Here is a 12,538-nt window from a genome sequence, read left to right as displayed (position 1 = left end):
GGGAGCCCAGCCTGGTGTCTCCTCTTCAGCTGCTCTCTAAGGGCCCCAGAGAGGGAGCCCAGCCTGGTGTCTCCTCTTCAGCTGCTCTCTAAGGGCCCCAGAGAGGGAGCCCAGCCTGGTGTCTCCTCTTCAGCTGCTCTCTAAGGGCCCCAGAGAGGGAGCCCAGCCTGGTGTCTCCTCTTCAGCTGCTCTCTAAGGGCCCCAGAGAGGGAGCCCAGCCTGGTGTCTCCTCTTCAGCTGCTCTCTAAGGGCCCCAGAGAGGGAGCCCAGCCTGGTGTCTCCTCTTCAGCTGCTCTCTGAGGGCCAGAGAGGGAGCCCAGCCTGGTGTCTCCTCTTCAGCTGCTCTCTAAGGCCCAGAGAGGGAGCCCAGCCTGGTGTCTCCTCTTCAGCTGCTCTCTGAGGGCCCCAGAGAGGGAGCCCAGCCTGGTGTCTCCTCTTCAGCTGCTCTCTAAGGGCCCCAGAGAGGGAGCCCAGCCTGGTGTCTCCTCTTCAGCTGCTCTCTAAGGGCCCCAGAGAGGGAGCCCAGCCTGGTGTCTCCTCTTCAGCTGCTCTCTAAGGGCCCCAGAGAGGGAGCCCAGCCTGGTGTCTCCTCTTCAGCTGCTCTCTAAGGCCCAGAGAGGGAGCCCAGCCTGGTGTCTCCTCTTCAGCTGCTCTCTGAGGGCCAGAGAGGGAGCCCAGCCTGGTGTCTCCTCTTCAGCTGCTCTCTAAGGCCCAGAGAGGGAGCCCAGCCTGGTGTCTCCTCTTCAGCTGCTCTCTAAGGGCCCCAGAGAGGGAGCCCAGCCTGGTGTCTCCTCTTCAGCTGCTCTCTAAGGCCCAGAGAGGGAGCCCAGCCTGGTGTCTCCTCTTCAGCTGCTCTCTAAGGGCCCCAGAGAGGGAGCCCAGCCTGGTGTCTCCTCTTCAGCTGCTCTCTAAGGGCCCCAGAGAGGGAGCCCAGCCTGGTGTCTCCTCTTCAGCTGCTCTCTAAGGGCCCCAGAGAGGGAGCCCAGCCTGGTGTCTCCTCTTCAGCTGCTCTCTAAGGCCCAGAGAGGGAGCCCAGCCTGGTGTCTCCTCTTCAGCTGCTCTCTAAGGGCCCCAGAGAGGGAGCCCAGCCTGGTGTCTCCTCTTCAGCTGCTCTCTAAGGGCCCCAGAGAGGGAGCCCAGCCTGGTGTCTCCTCTTCAGCTGCTCTCTAAGGGCCCCAGAGAGGGAGCCCAGCCTGGTGTCTCCTCTTCAGCTGCTCTCTAAGGGCCCCAGAGAGGGAGCCCAGCCTGGTGTCTCCTCTTCAGCTGCTCTCTAAGGGCCCCAGAGAGGGAGCCCAGCCTGGTGTCTCCTCTTCAGCTGCTCTCTAAGGGCCCCAGAGAGGGAGCCCAGCCTGGTGTCTCCTCTTCAGCTGCTCTCTAAGGGCCCCAGAGAGGGAGCCCAGCCTGGTGTCTCCTCTTTAGCTGCTCTCTGAGGGCCCCAGAGAGGGAGCCCAGCCTGGTGTCTCCTCTTCAGCTGCTCTCTAAGGGCCCCAGAGAGGGAGCCCAGCCTGGTGTCTCCTCTTCAGCTGCTCTCTAAGGGCCAGAGAGGGAGCCCAGCCTGGTGTCTCCTCTTCAGCTGCTCTCTGAGGGCCCCAGAGAGGGAGCCCAGCCTGGTGTCTCCTCTTCAGCTGCTCTCTGAGGGCCAGAGAGGGAGCCCAGCCTGGTGTCTCCTCTTCAGCTGCTCTCTAAGGCCCAGAGAGGGAGCCCAGCCTGGTGTCTCCTCTTCAGCTGCTCTCTGAGGGCCCCAGAGAGGGAGCCCAGCCTGGTGTCTCCTCTTCAGCTGCTCTCTAAGGGCCCCAGAGAGGGAGCCCAGCCTGGTGTCTCCTCTTCAGCTGCTCTCTAAGGGCCCCAGAGAGGGAGCCCAGCCTGGTGTCTCCTCTTCAGCTGCTCTCTAAGGGCCCCAGAGAGGGAGCCCAGCCTGGTGTCTCCTCTTCAGCTGCTCTCTAAGGCCCAGAGAGGGAGCCCAGCCTGGTGTCTCCTCTTCAGCTGCTCTCTGAGGGCCAGAGAGGGAGCCCAGCCTGGTGTCTCCTCTTCAGCTGCTCTCTAAGGCCCAGAGAGGGAGCCCAGCCTGGTGTCTCCTCTTCAGCTGCTCTCTAAGGGCCCCAGAGAGGGAGCCCAGCCTGGTGTCTCCTCTTCAGCTGCTCTCTAAGGCCCAGAGAGGGAGCCCAGCCTGGTGTCTCCTCTTCAGCTGCTCTCTAAGGGCCCCAGAGAGGGAGCCCAGCCTGGTGTCTCCTCTTCAGCTGCTCTCTAAGGGCCCCAGAGAGGGAGCCCAGCCTGGTGTCTCCTCTTCAGCTGCTCTCTAAGGGCCCCAGAGAGGGAGCCCAGCCTGGTGTCTCCTCTTCAGCTGCTCTCTAAGGGCCCCAGAGAGGGAGCCCAGCCTGGTGTCTCCTCTTCAGCTGCTCTCTAAGGCCCAGAGAGGGAGCCCAGCCTGGTGTCTCCTCTTCAGCTGCTCTCTAAGGGCCCCAGAGAGGGAGCCCAGCCTGGTGTCTCCTCTTCAGCTGCTCTCTAAGGGCCCCAGAGAGGGAGCCCAGCCTGGTGTCTCCTCTTCAGCTGCTCTCTAAGGGCCCCAGAGAGGGAGCCCAGCCTGGTGTCTCCTCTTCAGCTGCTCTCTAAGGGCCCCAGAGAGGGAGCCCAGCCTGGTGTCTCCTCTTCAGCTGCTCTCTAAGGGCCCCAGAGAGGGAGCCCAGCCTGGTGTCTCCTCTTCAGCTGCTCTCTAAGGGCCCCAGAGAGGGAGCCCAGCCTGGTGTCTCCTCTTCAGCTGCTCTCTAAGGGCCCCAGAGAGGGAGCCCAGCCTGGTGTCTCCTCTTTAGCTGCTCTCTGAGGGCCCCAGAGAGGGAGCCCAGCCTGGTGTCTCCTCTTCAGCTGCTCTCTAAGGCCCAGAGAGGGAGCCCAGCCTGGTGTCTCCTCTTCAGCTGCTCTCTGAGGGCCCCAGAGAGGGAGCCCAGCCTGGTGTCTCCTCTTCAGCTGCTCTCTGAGGGCCCCAGAGAGGGAGCCCAGCCTGGTGTCTCCTCTTCAGCTGCTCTCTGAGGCCCAGAGAGGGAGCCCAGCCTGGTGTCTCCTCTTCAGCTGCTCTCTGAGGGCCCCAGAGAGGGAGCCCAGCCTGGTGTCTCCTCTTCAGCTGCTCTCTAAGGGCCCCAGAGAGGGAGCCCAGCCTGGTGTCTCCTCTTCAGCTGCTCTCTGAGGGCCCCAGAGAGGGAGCCCAGCCTGGTGTCTCCTCTTCAGCTGCTCTCTAAGGGCCCCAGAGAGGGAGCCCAGCCTGGTGTCTCCTCTTCAGCTGCTCTCTAAGGGCCCCAGAGAGGGAGCCCAGCCTGGTGTCTCCTCTTCAGCTGCTCTCTAAGGGCCCCAGAGAGGGAGCCCAGCCTGGTGTCTCCTCTTCAGCTGCTCTCTGAGGGCCCCAGAGAGGGAGCCCAGCCTGGTGTCTCCTCTTCAGCTGCTCTCTGAGGCCCAGAGAGGGAGCCCAGCCTGGTGTCTCCTCTTCAGCTGCTCTCTAAGGGCCCCAGAGAGGGAGCCCAGCCTGGTGTCTCCTCTTCAGCTGCTCTCTGAGGGCCCCAGAGAGGGAGCCCAGCCTGGTGTCTCCTCTTCAGCTGCTCTCTGAGGGCCCCAGAGAGGGAGCCCCACAACATTCAACTTGACCCGGACAGCCGTGATGACCGCTGTGTTTAGTTTCAAGTTCAAGTTTCAAGTTTCTTTAATAGTTGTCATACAGAAGTACAGAATACTTTTATACAAAATGCTTCTTACTGTTACGCTCCAGAGACTGTGCTAGACAAGATAAGTATGAAATAAAATAGTATAGCATGTAAAATAGAAGTAAAAATAGAGGTCACAGTGTTCAGTATAGACATGTACAATGTTCGATGCAGAATAGAAGTAACTGAGTTACCATACAATATACAATATACTATGCAATGTACTAATATACAATACTATATAGTGCAGAGCAGAAATGGGATGAGGTACAATTTACAGTAAGGTGTACGAGTTGTAGTGCAAATCCTTTACCAATAAATATAAAGTGTAAAGTGTGTTTAGGTGTTCTAAAGTGTGGAGAGTGGGTGCTGCAGTGTGTTGTTTGTTTAAAGTGAGTGTGTGCGTGTGGATGTGTGTGCTGTGTGCATTTGATGGTTGTTGCATAGTGTTTATTGTTCGTTGAGCAACAAGTTTACGAAAGACCAGAGATATATCATGAACGTACAACTCGGCCTCGGATCGTCCCGACCTTCCTCTGCGGTGCCACGATGCCTAGGTGCTGTGGGGAGGATCTTGGAACATATCGGACGGGGATAGAGATTAAATCATAATAGTTTGTTTGTTTGCCTGCGTATTTTGCTCGTGTGGTTATTGGACGAGTAAATCTCGCAGCTGGAGAAACGAAGACCGATCAAATCGCGTGTGATTTTAAAAACTACTAACCTCCGTAGTACCGTCTTTTACTAGTATGCACTCTGCTACTAAGTGATATATTATTACATACTATGCTAATATGTCTTCACTACTAGGCACTCAAGACTGTAGCACTCGAGTTTAACACTTTTTGACGAACAATCTTACTGACCCTTAGCTGCCAGATTTGTACCCTTCCTGCTGACTTGTTGTACAGAACTTGTAAGTCGCTTAACTACAGACACCATCATGACTAGTGTGAAGGAGAGGGTTAACTACAGACACCATCATGACCAGTGTGAAGGAGAGGGTTAACTACAGACACCATCATGACTAGTGTGAAGGAGAGGGTTAACTACAGACACCATCATGACTAGTGTGAAGGAGAGGGTTAACTACAGACACCACCATGACTAGTGTGAAGGAGAGGGTTAACTACAGACACCATCGTGACTAGTGTGAAGGAGAGGGTTAACTACAGACACCATCATGACTAGTGTGAAGGAGAGGGTTAACTACAGACACCACCATGACTAGTGTGAAGGAGAGGGTTAACTACAGACACCATCATGACTAGTGTGAAGGAGAGGGTTAACTACAGACACCATCATGATTCATGACTAGTGTGAAGGAGAGGGTTAACTACAGACACCATCATGACTAGTGTGAAGGAGAGGGTTAACTACAGACGCCATCATGACTAGTGTGAAGGAGAGGGTTAACTACAGACACCATCATGACTAGTGTGAAGGAGAGGGTTAACTACAGACACCACCATGACTAGTGTGAAGGAGAGGGTTAACTACAGACACCATCATGACTAGTGTGAAGGAGAGGGTTAACTACAGACACCATCATGACTAGTGTGAAGGAGAGGGTTAACTACAGACACCATCATGACTAGTGTGAAGGAGAGGGTTAACTACAGACACCATCATGACTAGTGTGAAGGAGAGGGTTAACTACAGACACCATCATGACTAGTGTGAAGGAGAGGGTTAACTACAGACACCATCGTGACTAGTGTGAAGGAGAGGGTTAACTACAGACACCATCATGACTAGTGTGAAGGAGAGGGTTAACTACAGACACCATCATGACTAGTGTGAAGGAGAGGGTTAACTACAGACACCATCATGACTAGTGTGAAGGAGAGGGTTAACTACAGACACCGTCATGACTAGTGTGAAGGAGAGGGTTAACTACAGACACCATCATGACTAGTGTGAAGGAGAGGGTTAACTACAGACACCGTCATGACTAGTGTGAAGGAGAGGGTTAACTACAGACACCATCATGACTAGTGTGAAGGAGAGGGTTAACTACAGACACCATCATGACTAGTGTGAAGGAGAGGGTTAACTACAGACACCATCATGACTAGTGTGAAGGAGAGGGTTAACTACAGACACCATCATGACTAGTGTGAAGGAGAGGGTTAACTACAGACACCATCATGGGGCGACAGTGGCTCAGGTGGTAGAGCAGATTCCCGCTCCTCCCAGGCAGCGTGTCGATGTGTCCTTGAGCAAGACACTTAACCCCTAATTGCTCCCGATGAGCAGGTTGGCACCTTGCATGGTCGCCTCCGCCGTCGGTGTGTGAATGTGTGAGTGAATGGGTAAGATGTGAGAAACAAATTGTAAAGCGCTTTGGATAAAGCGCTATATAAAAAAGCAGCCATTTACCATCATGACTAGTGTGAAGGAATGGAGCGTCTAAATTACTGTGTGTGCGTGTCTGTGTGTGCGCGTGTGCTCTCTTCAGCTCCAGTATGAGCAGCAGATCTCAGCGTTGGAGCAGCAGTTGGTCCAGAAACGACAGCAGCACCCTGAGCCGGCGGGTCCTGAGCCCGGGACGTCCCGGGTCTGTGGGCTGGAGGAGGAGGAGCGTCTGAAGGAGGCCCTTCAGGACCAGGTCCGGTCTCTCCAGCAGCAGCTGCTCACACACCAGGTCTGTAGTAGGGATGGGACTTTCTAGCAAAAGTGCTAGAAAAAAATCGCTGGTTCTTAACACATTGGGCGCCATGGGTTATATCCGTCAATATACCCAGTCTGCCACCGTTGAAAGCCTATGGAGATGTTTACCTTCTTTGCAGGTCTTTTAGCCAATCCAATCCAATGATGTGCAATACCATCCGGGAGACGATAGGCGGCGGTATTTGCCCTTTGCGAGCTCAGACCCATTCCCAATGATAACGTCAGGCTGGATGGATGAAAAATTAATGGATATCGCTAATAAAATAAATAACAATTAAAACCCGACTATACTCGTGATTGGCACTCAAGCGATGGCGAGTTAACCCAACTATACTCGTGGTTGGCACTGAATGGGTTAAGAGAAATGGCTCCAACCCTTTGAAGCTCCACTGCTCTAAACGAGCGATTGTGGCATCATCTCGGTTAATAAGACATAGATTGAAAGGTATCCGCCCGATTTGTACAAGTGATGGCTTATTTTGAAGGTATTTTTGAACCTGTACTTTCATATCATGTAACAAAAAAATTAAAGGGGAAAACATTTGAACGACATGAAACATTTCCGGTGTTCCAAAATGCCGGACACGATTTAGACAGCACCCTTTAGAAAGCTTCTCTTTATGAGCCTCTCTTTAGGAGCCTCTCTTTAGGAGCTTCTCTTTAGGAGCTTCTCTTTAGGAGCTTCTCTTTAGGAGCTTCTCTTTAGGAGCTTCTCTTTAGTAGCTTCTCTTTAGGAGCTTCTCTTTAGGAGCTTCTCTTTAGGAGCTTCTCTTTATGAGCCTCTCTTTAGGAGCTTCTCTTTAGGAGCTTCTCTTTAGGAGCTTCTCTTTAGGAGCTTCTCTTTAGTAGCTTCTCTTTAGTAGCTTCTCTTTAGGAGCTTCTCTTTAGTAGCTTCTCTTTAGGAGCTTCTCTTTAGTAGCTTCTCTTTAGGAGCTTCTCTTTAGGAGCTTCTCTTTAGGAGCTTCTCTTTATGAGCTTCTCTTTAGGAGCTTCTCTTTATGAGCCTCTCTTTAGGAGCTTCTCTTTAGGAGCTTCTCTTTAGGAGCTTCTCTTTAGGAGCTTCTCTTTAGGAGCCTCTCTTTAGGAGCTTCTCTTTAGGAGCTTCTCTTTAGTAGCTTCTCTTTAGGAGCTTCTCTTTAGGAGCTTCTCTTTAGGAGCTTCTCTTTAGGAGCTTCTCTTTAGGAGCTTCTCTTTAGGAGCTTCTCTTTATGAGCCTCTCTTTAGGAGCCTCTCTTTAGGAGCTTCTCTTTAGGAGCCCCTCTTTAGGAGCTTCTCTTTAGGAGCTTCTCTTTAGGAGCTTCTCTTTAGGAGCCTCTCTTTAGGAGCCTCTCTTTAGGAGCCTCTCTTTAGGAGCTTCTCTTTAGGAGCTTCTCTTTAGGAGCCTCTCTTTAGGAGCCTCTCTTTAGGAGCTTCTCTTTAGGAGCTTCTCTTTAGGAGCTTCTCTTTAGGAGCCTCTCTTTAGGAGCCTCTCTTTAGGAGCTTCTCTTTAGGAGCTTCTCTTTATTTAGGAGCCTCTCTTTAGGAGCTTCTCTTTAGGAGCTTCTCTTTAGTAGCTTCTATTTAGGAGCTTCTCTTTAGGAGCTTCTCTTTAGGAGCTTCTCTTTAGGAGCTTCTCTTTAGGAGCTTCTCTTTATGAGCTTCTCTTTAGGAGCCTCTCTTTAGGAGCCTCTCTTTATGAGCTTCTCTTTAGGAGCCTCTCTTTAGGAGCCTCTCTTTAGGAGCCTCTCTTTAGGAGCTTCTCTTTAGGAGCTTCTCTTTAGGAGCCTCTCTTTAGGAGCCTCTCTTTAGGAGCTTCTCTTTAGGAGCCTCTCTTTAGGAGCCTCTCTTTAGGAGCTTCTCTTTAGGAGCTTCTCTTTAGGAGCCGCTCTTTAGGAGCTTCTCTTTAGGAGCCTCTCTTTAGGAGCTTCTCTTTAGGAGCTTCTCTTTAGGAGCCTCTCTTTAGGAGCTTCTCTTTAGGAGCTTCTCTTTAGTAGCTTCTCTTTAGGAGCCTCTCTTTATGAGCCTCTCCTTAGGAGCCTCTCTTTAGGAGCTTCTCTTTAGGAGCTTCTCCTAGGAGCCTCTCTTTGGGAGCTTCTCTTTGGGAGCCTCTCTTTAGGATCTTCTCCTTGGGAGCTTCTCCTAGTAGCCTCTCTTTGGGAGCCTCTCTTTGGGAGCTTCTCTTTGTGAGCCTCCCTTTGGGAGCCTCTCTTTAGGATCTTCTCCTTGGGAGCTTCTCCTAGGAGCTTCTCTTTGGGAGCCTCTCTTTAGGAGCTTCTCTTTGAGAGCCTCTCTTTAGGAGCTTCTCTTTGGGAGCCTCTCTTTAGGAGCTTCTCTTTGAGAGCCTCTCTTTAGGATCTTCTCCTTGGGAGCTTCTCCTAGGAGCTTCTCTTTGGGAGCCTCACTTTAGGAGCTTCTCTTTGGGAGCTTCTCTTTGAGAGCCTCTCTTTAGGATTTTCTCCTTGGGAGCTTCTCCTAGGAGCCTCTCTTTGGGAGCCTCTCTTTGGGAGCTTCTCTTTAGGAGCTTCTCGTTGAGAGCCTCTCTTTAGGAGCTTCTCTTTAGGAGCTTCTCTTTGAGAGCCTCTCTTTAGGAGCCTCTCTTTAGGAGCTTCTCCTAGGAGCTTCTCTTTGGGAGCTTCTCTTTGGAAGCTTCTCTTTAGGAGCCTCTCTTTAGTAGCTTCTCTTTAGGAGCCTCTCTTTAGGAGCTTCTCTTTAGGAGCTTCTCTTTAGGAGCTTATCTTAGGAGCTTCTCTTCAGGAGCTTCTCTTTATGAGCCTCTCTTTAGGATCTTCTCCTAGGAGCCTCTCTTTGGGAGCTTCTCTTTGGGGGCTTCTCTTTGGGAGCTTCTCTTTAGGAGCCTCTCTTTAGGATCTCCTTGGGAGCTTCTCCTAGGAGCCTCTCTTTGGGAGCTTCTCTTTGGGAGCTTCTATCCCCAGACCATCAGGACACTTAACTCATCCATTCTACACTCACATCCACATGCACACACTCACTTTAAACACTTTTTAAACATTACACCATATTTTATCTATTTTTTCCTAAACGATTTGCACTACCTCTTCTACCTCATTTTGTTCTTGCATTTTGTATATTGTATATTTTGTATAGTGTTTAATAAAGACCAATCTCAGGGGGGTCATACAGAACCAAGCATTGCACTATAATGTACAGTACATGTACCTTTTTATATGTGACAAATAAAACAAAACTTGAAACTTAAACGTGTGTGTGAACCCTGCTCCCCCGACAGGCCCAAACGACAGAACCGGAGCGAGCCCCACGCAGCCCGTCCCGGCACCAGCGCCAGGCGGAGGCGTCGGTGGCCGTCCGCATCGACCGGCTCAACCAGGAGCTGGCCACCAAGACCCGCGCCGTCCAGGAGCTGACCCGCACCGTGGAGCGGCTACAGAGGGAGAGGAGGGACGTGCTGTGCGGTCCCAGCCCCAGGCGAGAGGCCCGCCCCGGGGGGGACACCGCCAAGCGACCGGCGCACCCCCCCGCGAAGACGGCCGACCCGGGGGAGGGAGGCGGGGCGGCGGCGGAGACGTTTCCGCCCACGCGGGACGAGAAGGACTACCAGCCCACCGCCTTCTCTGGGAGCCACATCACGGAGGTGCTGCAGGAGAACGAGGGGCTGAGGGAGCGCCTGGAGCGGCTGGAGGCGGAGAGGGCGGCGCCACAGGCCGCGCAGGCTGAGCTCTACAGGTAGGGACGGGCGACACTCGCCAAATTGCTATTCGATGGTAACTGTGAACTATTTGACTACTAATCTAACATCTATCTAAGTAACAGTAATTTAACTAATGTATTGAGAGTCGCATAACGTTCTCAAACTCAGCCGCTGTTTAATCCATCTCGTAAACTAAACGAAATCTGTACTGCGCCCCAAACAGCAGACGTAGACGATGCCGGAGAATGTTACGTCATATAGCTCGTCTTGTCCACTTAACGTTACCAGGAGCCTAATAGCCTAATTTCCCAGACAAACTGACTGACACAGCTGCACTCATGAGTTGCTAATGTTAACTGAACTTAGTATTCCTTATTCTTAGTTTGGTTTTATTTGTCACATATATAAGGTACCTGTACATTACAGTGAAATGCTTGGTTTTGTATGACCCTCCTGAGATTGTGCTTCATACAGTAAAAAAAGAAAAGGTTAAGTTAAGAACACTATGCAAAATATACAATAAAAACTAAAGTACAAAATGTTAAAATGAGGTAGAGAGGTAGTGCAAATATTTGAGTAATAAATAGATAAAATATGGTGTAGTTTAAAAAGTGTTTAAAGTTAGTGTGTGCATGTGGATGTGTGTGCAATGGATGTAGAATGGATGGGTTAGTGTTGCGTAGAGTCCACAGTGAGCATCCTGAATGCCTGGGGGACGGTACATGGAGATAGTCGAAGGCCAGTTACACTCTATACACACCAGGAGTGATTAGACTACAGTGAAGGGTTCCACAGTGAGAGGTGGTCAAATGTGCAACCATTTTAACTGAGGGGTTGTGATGTATTGTAATGTATTTATTTGAATGTATTTTAGTGTATTGTAACCTACTGATTCCTACTGTGTTTTAATTATTGTACTGTCTTGGCAACCTGGCTAAACTGGCATATTTACAGTAAAATGTTCACTGTCTCTGTATTTTAAACCATTAAATACAAAATACAAATACACACTGTACAGTACAGTGGATACTTTTACCAATAGACTGTTTCAAAGTGACACTGTAACGATAACATTCTGAAAGGACACATGTTTATTTCCTGTTGCAATGTTTGCTGATAAGATGTTCCTTTATTGATCCACTTGGGGAAGTTCAGGCGTCATAGCAGCATGGGGGAGGGGGGAGGGGAGGTACAGGTATGGGCAGGGTAATAGTAGAAAGACTTAAATATAGGCAATACAATTAGATCTGAATATAAAAATTAGAAAAATAAACAGTGTAACCAAAGGTGCAGATGAGGGTCTGTATGCCCTATATATTATATGTAATAATACATATAGGCAATAAAAAAAATACATCTGAATATATACTATGAGTAAAAGTAAACAGTATACACAAGGTGCTCTAACTGGCATCATATCTGTACGACATACGTTGTAGTCCAGTTTTTGGTGGTTAAGAGTCAGTCTTAGTGCTCAGACATTCCTAATAGTTCTCCAGTTCTGCAGCTGTTAGTTCTCCAGGTGTTGGCAGCAGTCCCTGCCCACGTTTGTGGAGGACTGTCCGAGATTAGGGGTGCATTGATATATCGGTCGGGTATCGGTATCGGCCGATAAGGGCCTTGTTGACTGCCATCGGCCTATCGGCCGATAAGCTCAAATGTGCCGATGGCACATTCAAACTTTGAAAAAAGTTTCAGTCAAGCGACCTGCACAACGCCGCACACACACACACACACACACACACACACACACACACGCTACTGCATCAAAGTTACTACTTATGATTAACAAAGGCATTCGTTTTGTGGCATTAACGTTATATAGTTACACGTTCAATAACATCAGCATATTTACCCGACCATAGCAAGCATTACTCATTCATATCTCAGTTCCTTCCTTTGCTCAGAGAGCCTGTACTGAATTGTACCCATTCTGCAATCTGTTAATAAAGTTTTCCATCAGACAAATGTATAGAAAAGCTTTTATTATAACATTCGTTGCAGTAAAATCATTATGCCTTTTTTTTTAACATTTATATAACCTTTATTTACCCAGGCAAGCAAGTAAGAACAAATTCTGATTTTTATTTATTGTCAAAAGTATGCATAACGTTGTGTTAATTCCACAACAAGAGATATGTAATGTTAATTACCTGAAATTATTCCATTTTTTAGGGGGGGAAACCCTGCATATATCGGTATCGGTTGATATCGGTATTGGAAATTAAGAGTTGGACAATATCGGTATATCGGTATTGGTAAAAAAGCCAATATCGAGCATCCCTAGTCAAAATCAATGGCGGACATCCCGGAAGTAAAAAAACGAATAAGCGCTTGCCGATTGGTGGTAAGAACAGCAGAGGCGGGTGCAAGCGGTGTGACGTAATTGGTAGAATCGACTGTCAATCAAAATTGTTCTGTTGCATTGCTTTGGTTGAGAGATAGTGCTCTCTTATTAAAACTAATAAACAAGTCTTGAGCAAGACAAGTTAGTCTGTTATGAAAGCCAGTGAGTATTGTATGACTCAGACTT

General features: G+C 49.9%; 1 protein-coding gene across 1 annotated transcript in view; it reads left to right on the top strand.

Annotated features, from left to right (window-relative positions):
• cep162 (centrosomal protein 162) overlaps positions 1 to 12,538 on the top strand; it is a 126,505-nt gene that overhangs the window by 87,966 nt on the left and 26,001 nt on the right. Inside the window, 2 exon segments of the mRNA XM_084338190.1 lie at positions 6,148 to 6,333; positions 9,586 to 10,040. Of these exon segments, the coding sequence (XP_084194316.1) occupies positions 6,148 to 6,333; positions 9,586 to 10,040 (641 nt within the window).

Source organism: Notolepis coatsorum, assembly GCF_963971535.1.
Source record: "Notolepis coatsorum genome assembly, chromosome: 2".
Lineage (NCBI taxonomy): Eukaryota > Metazoa > Chordata > Actinopteri > Aulopiformes > Paralepididae > Notolepis > Notolepis coatsorum.
Note: the sequence above shows the minus strand (reverse complement) of the source record. Positions and strands in the feature narration are given on the sequence as shown.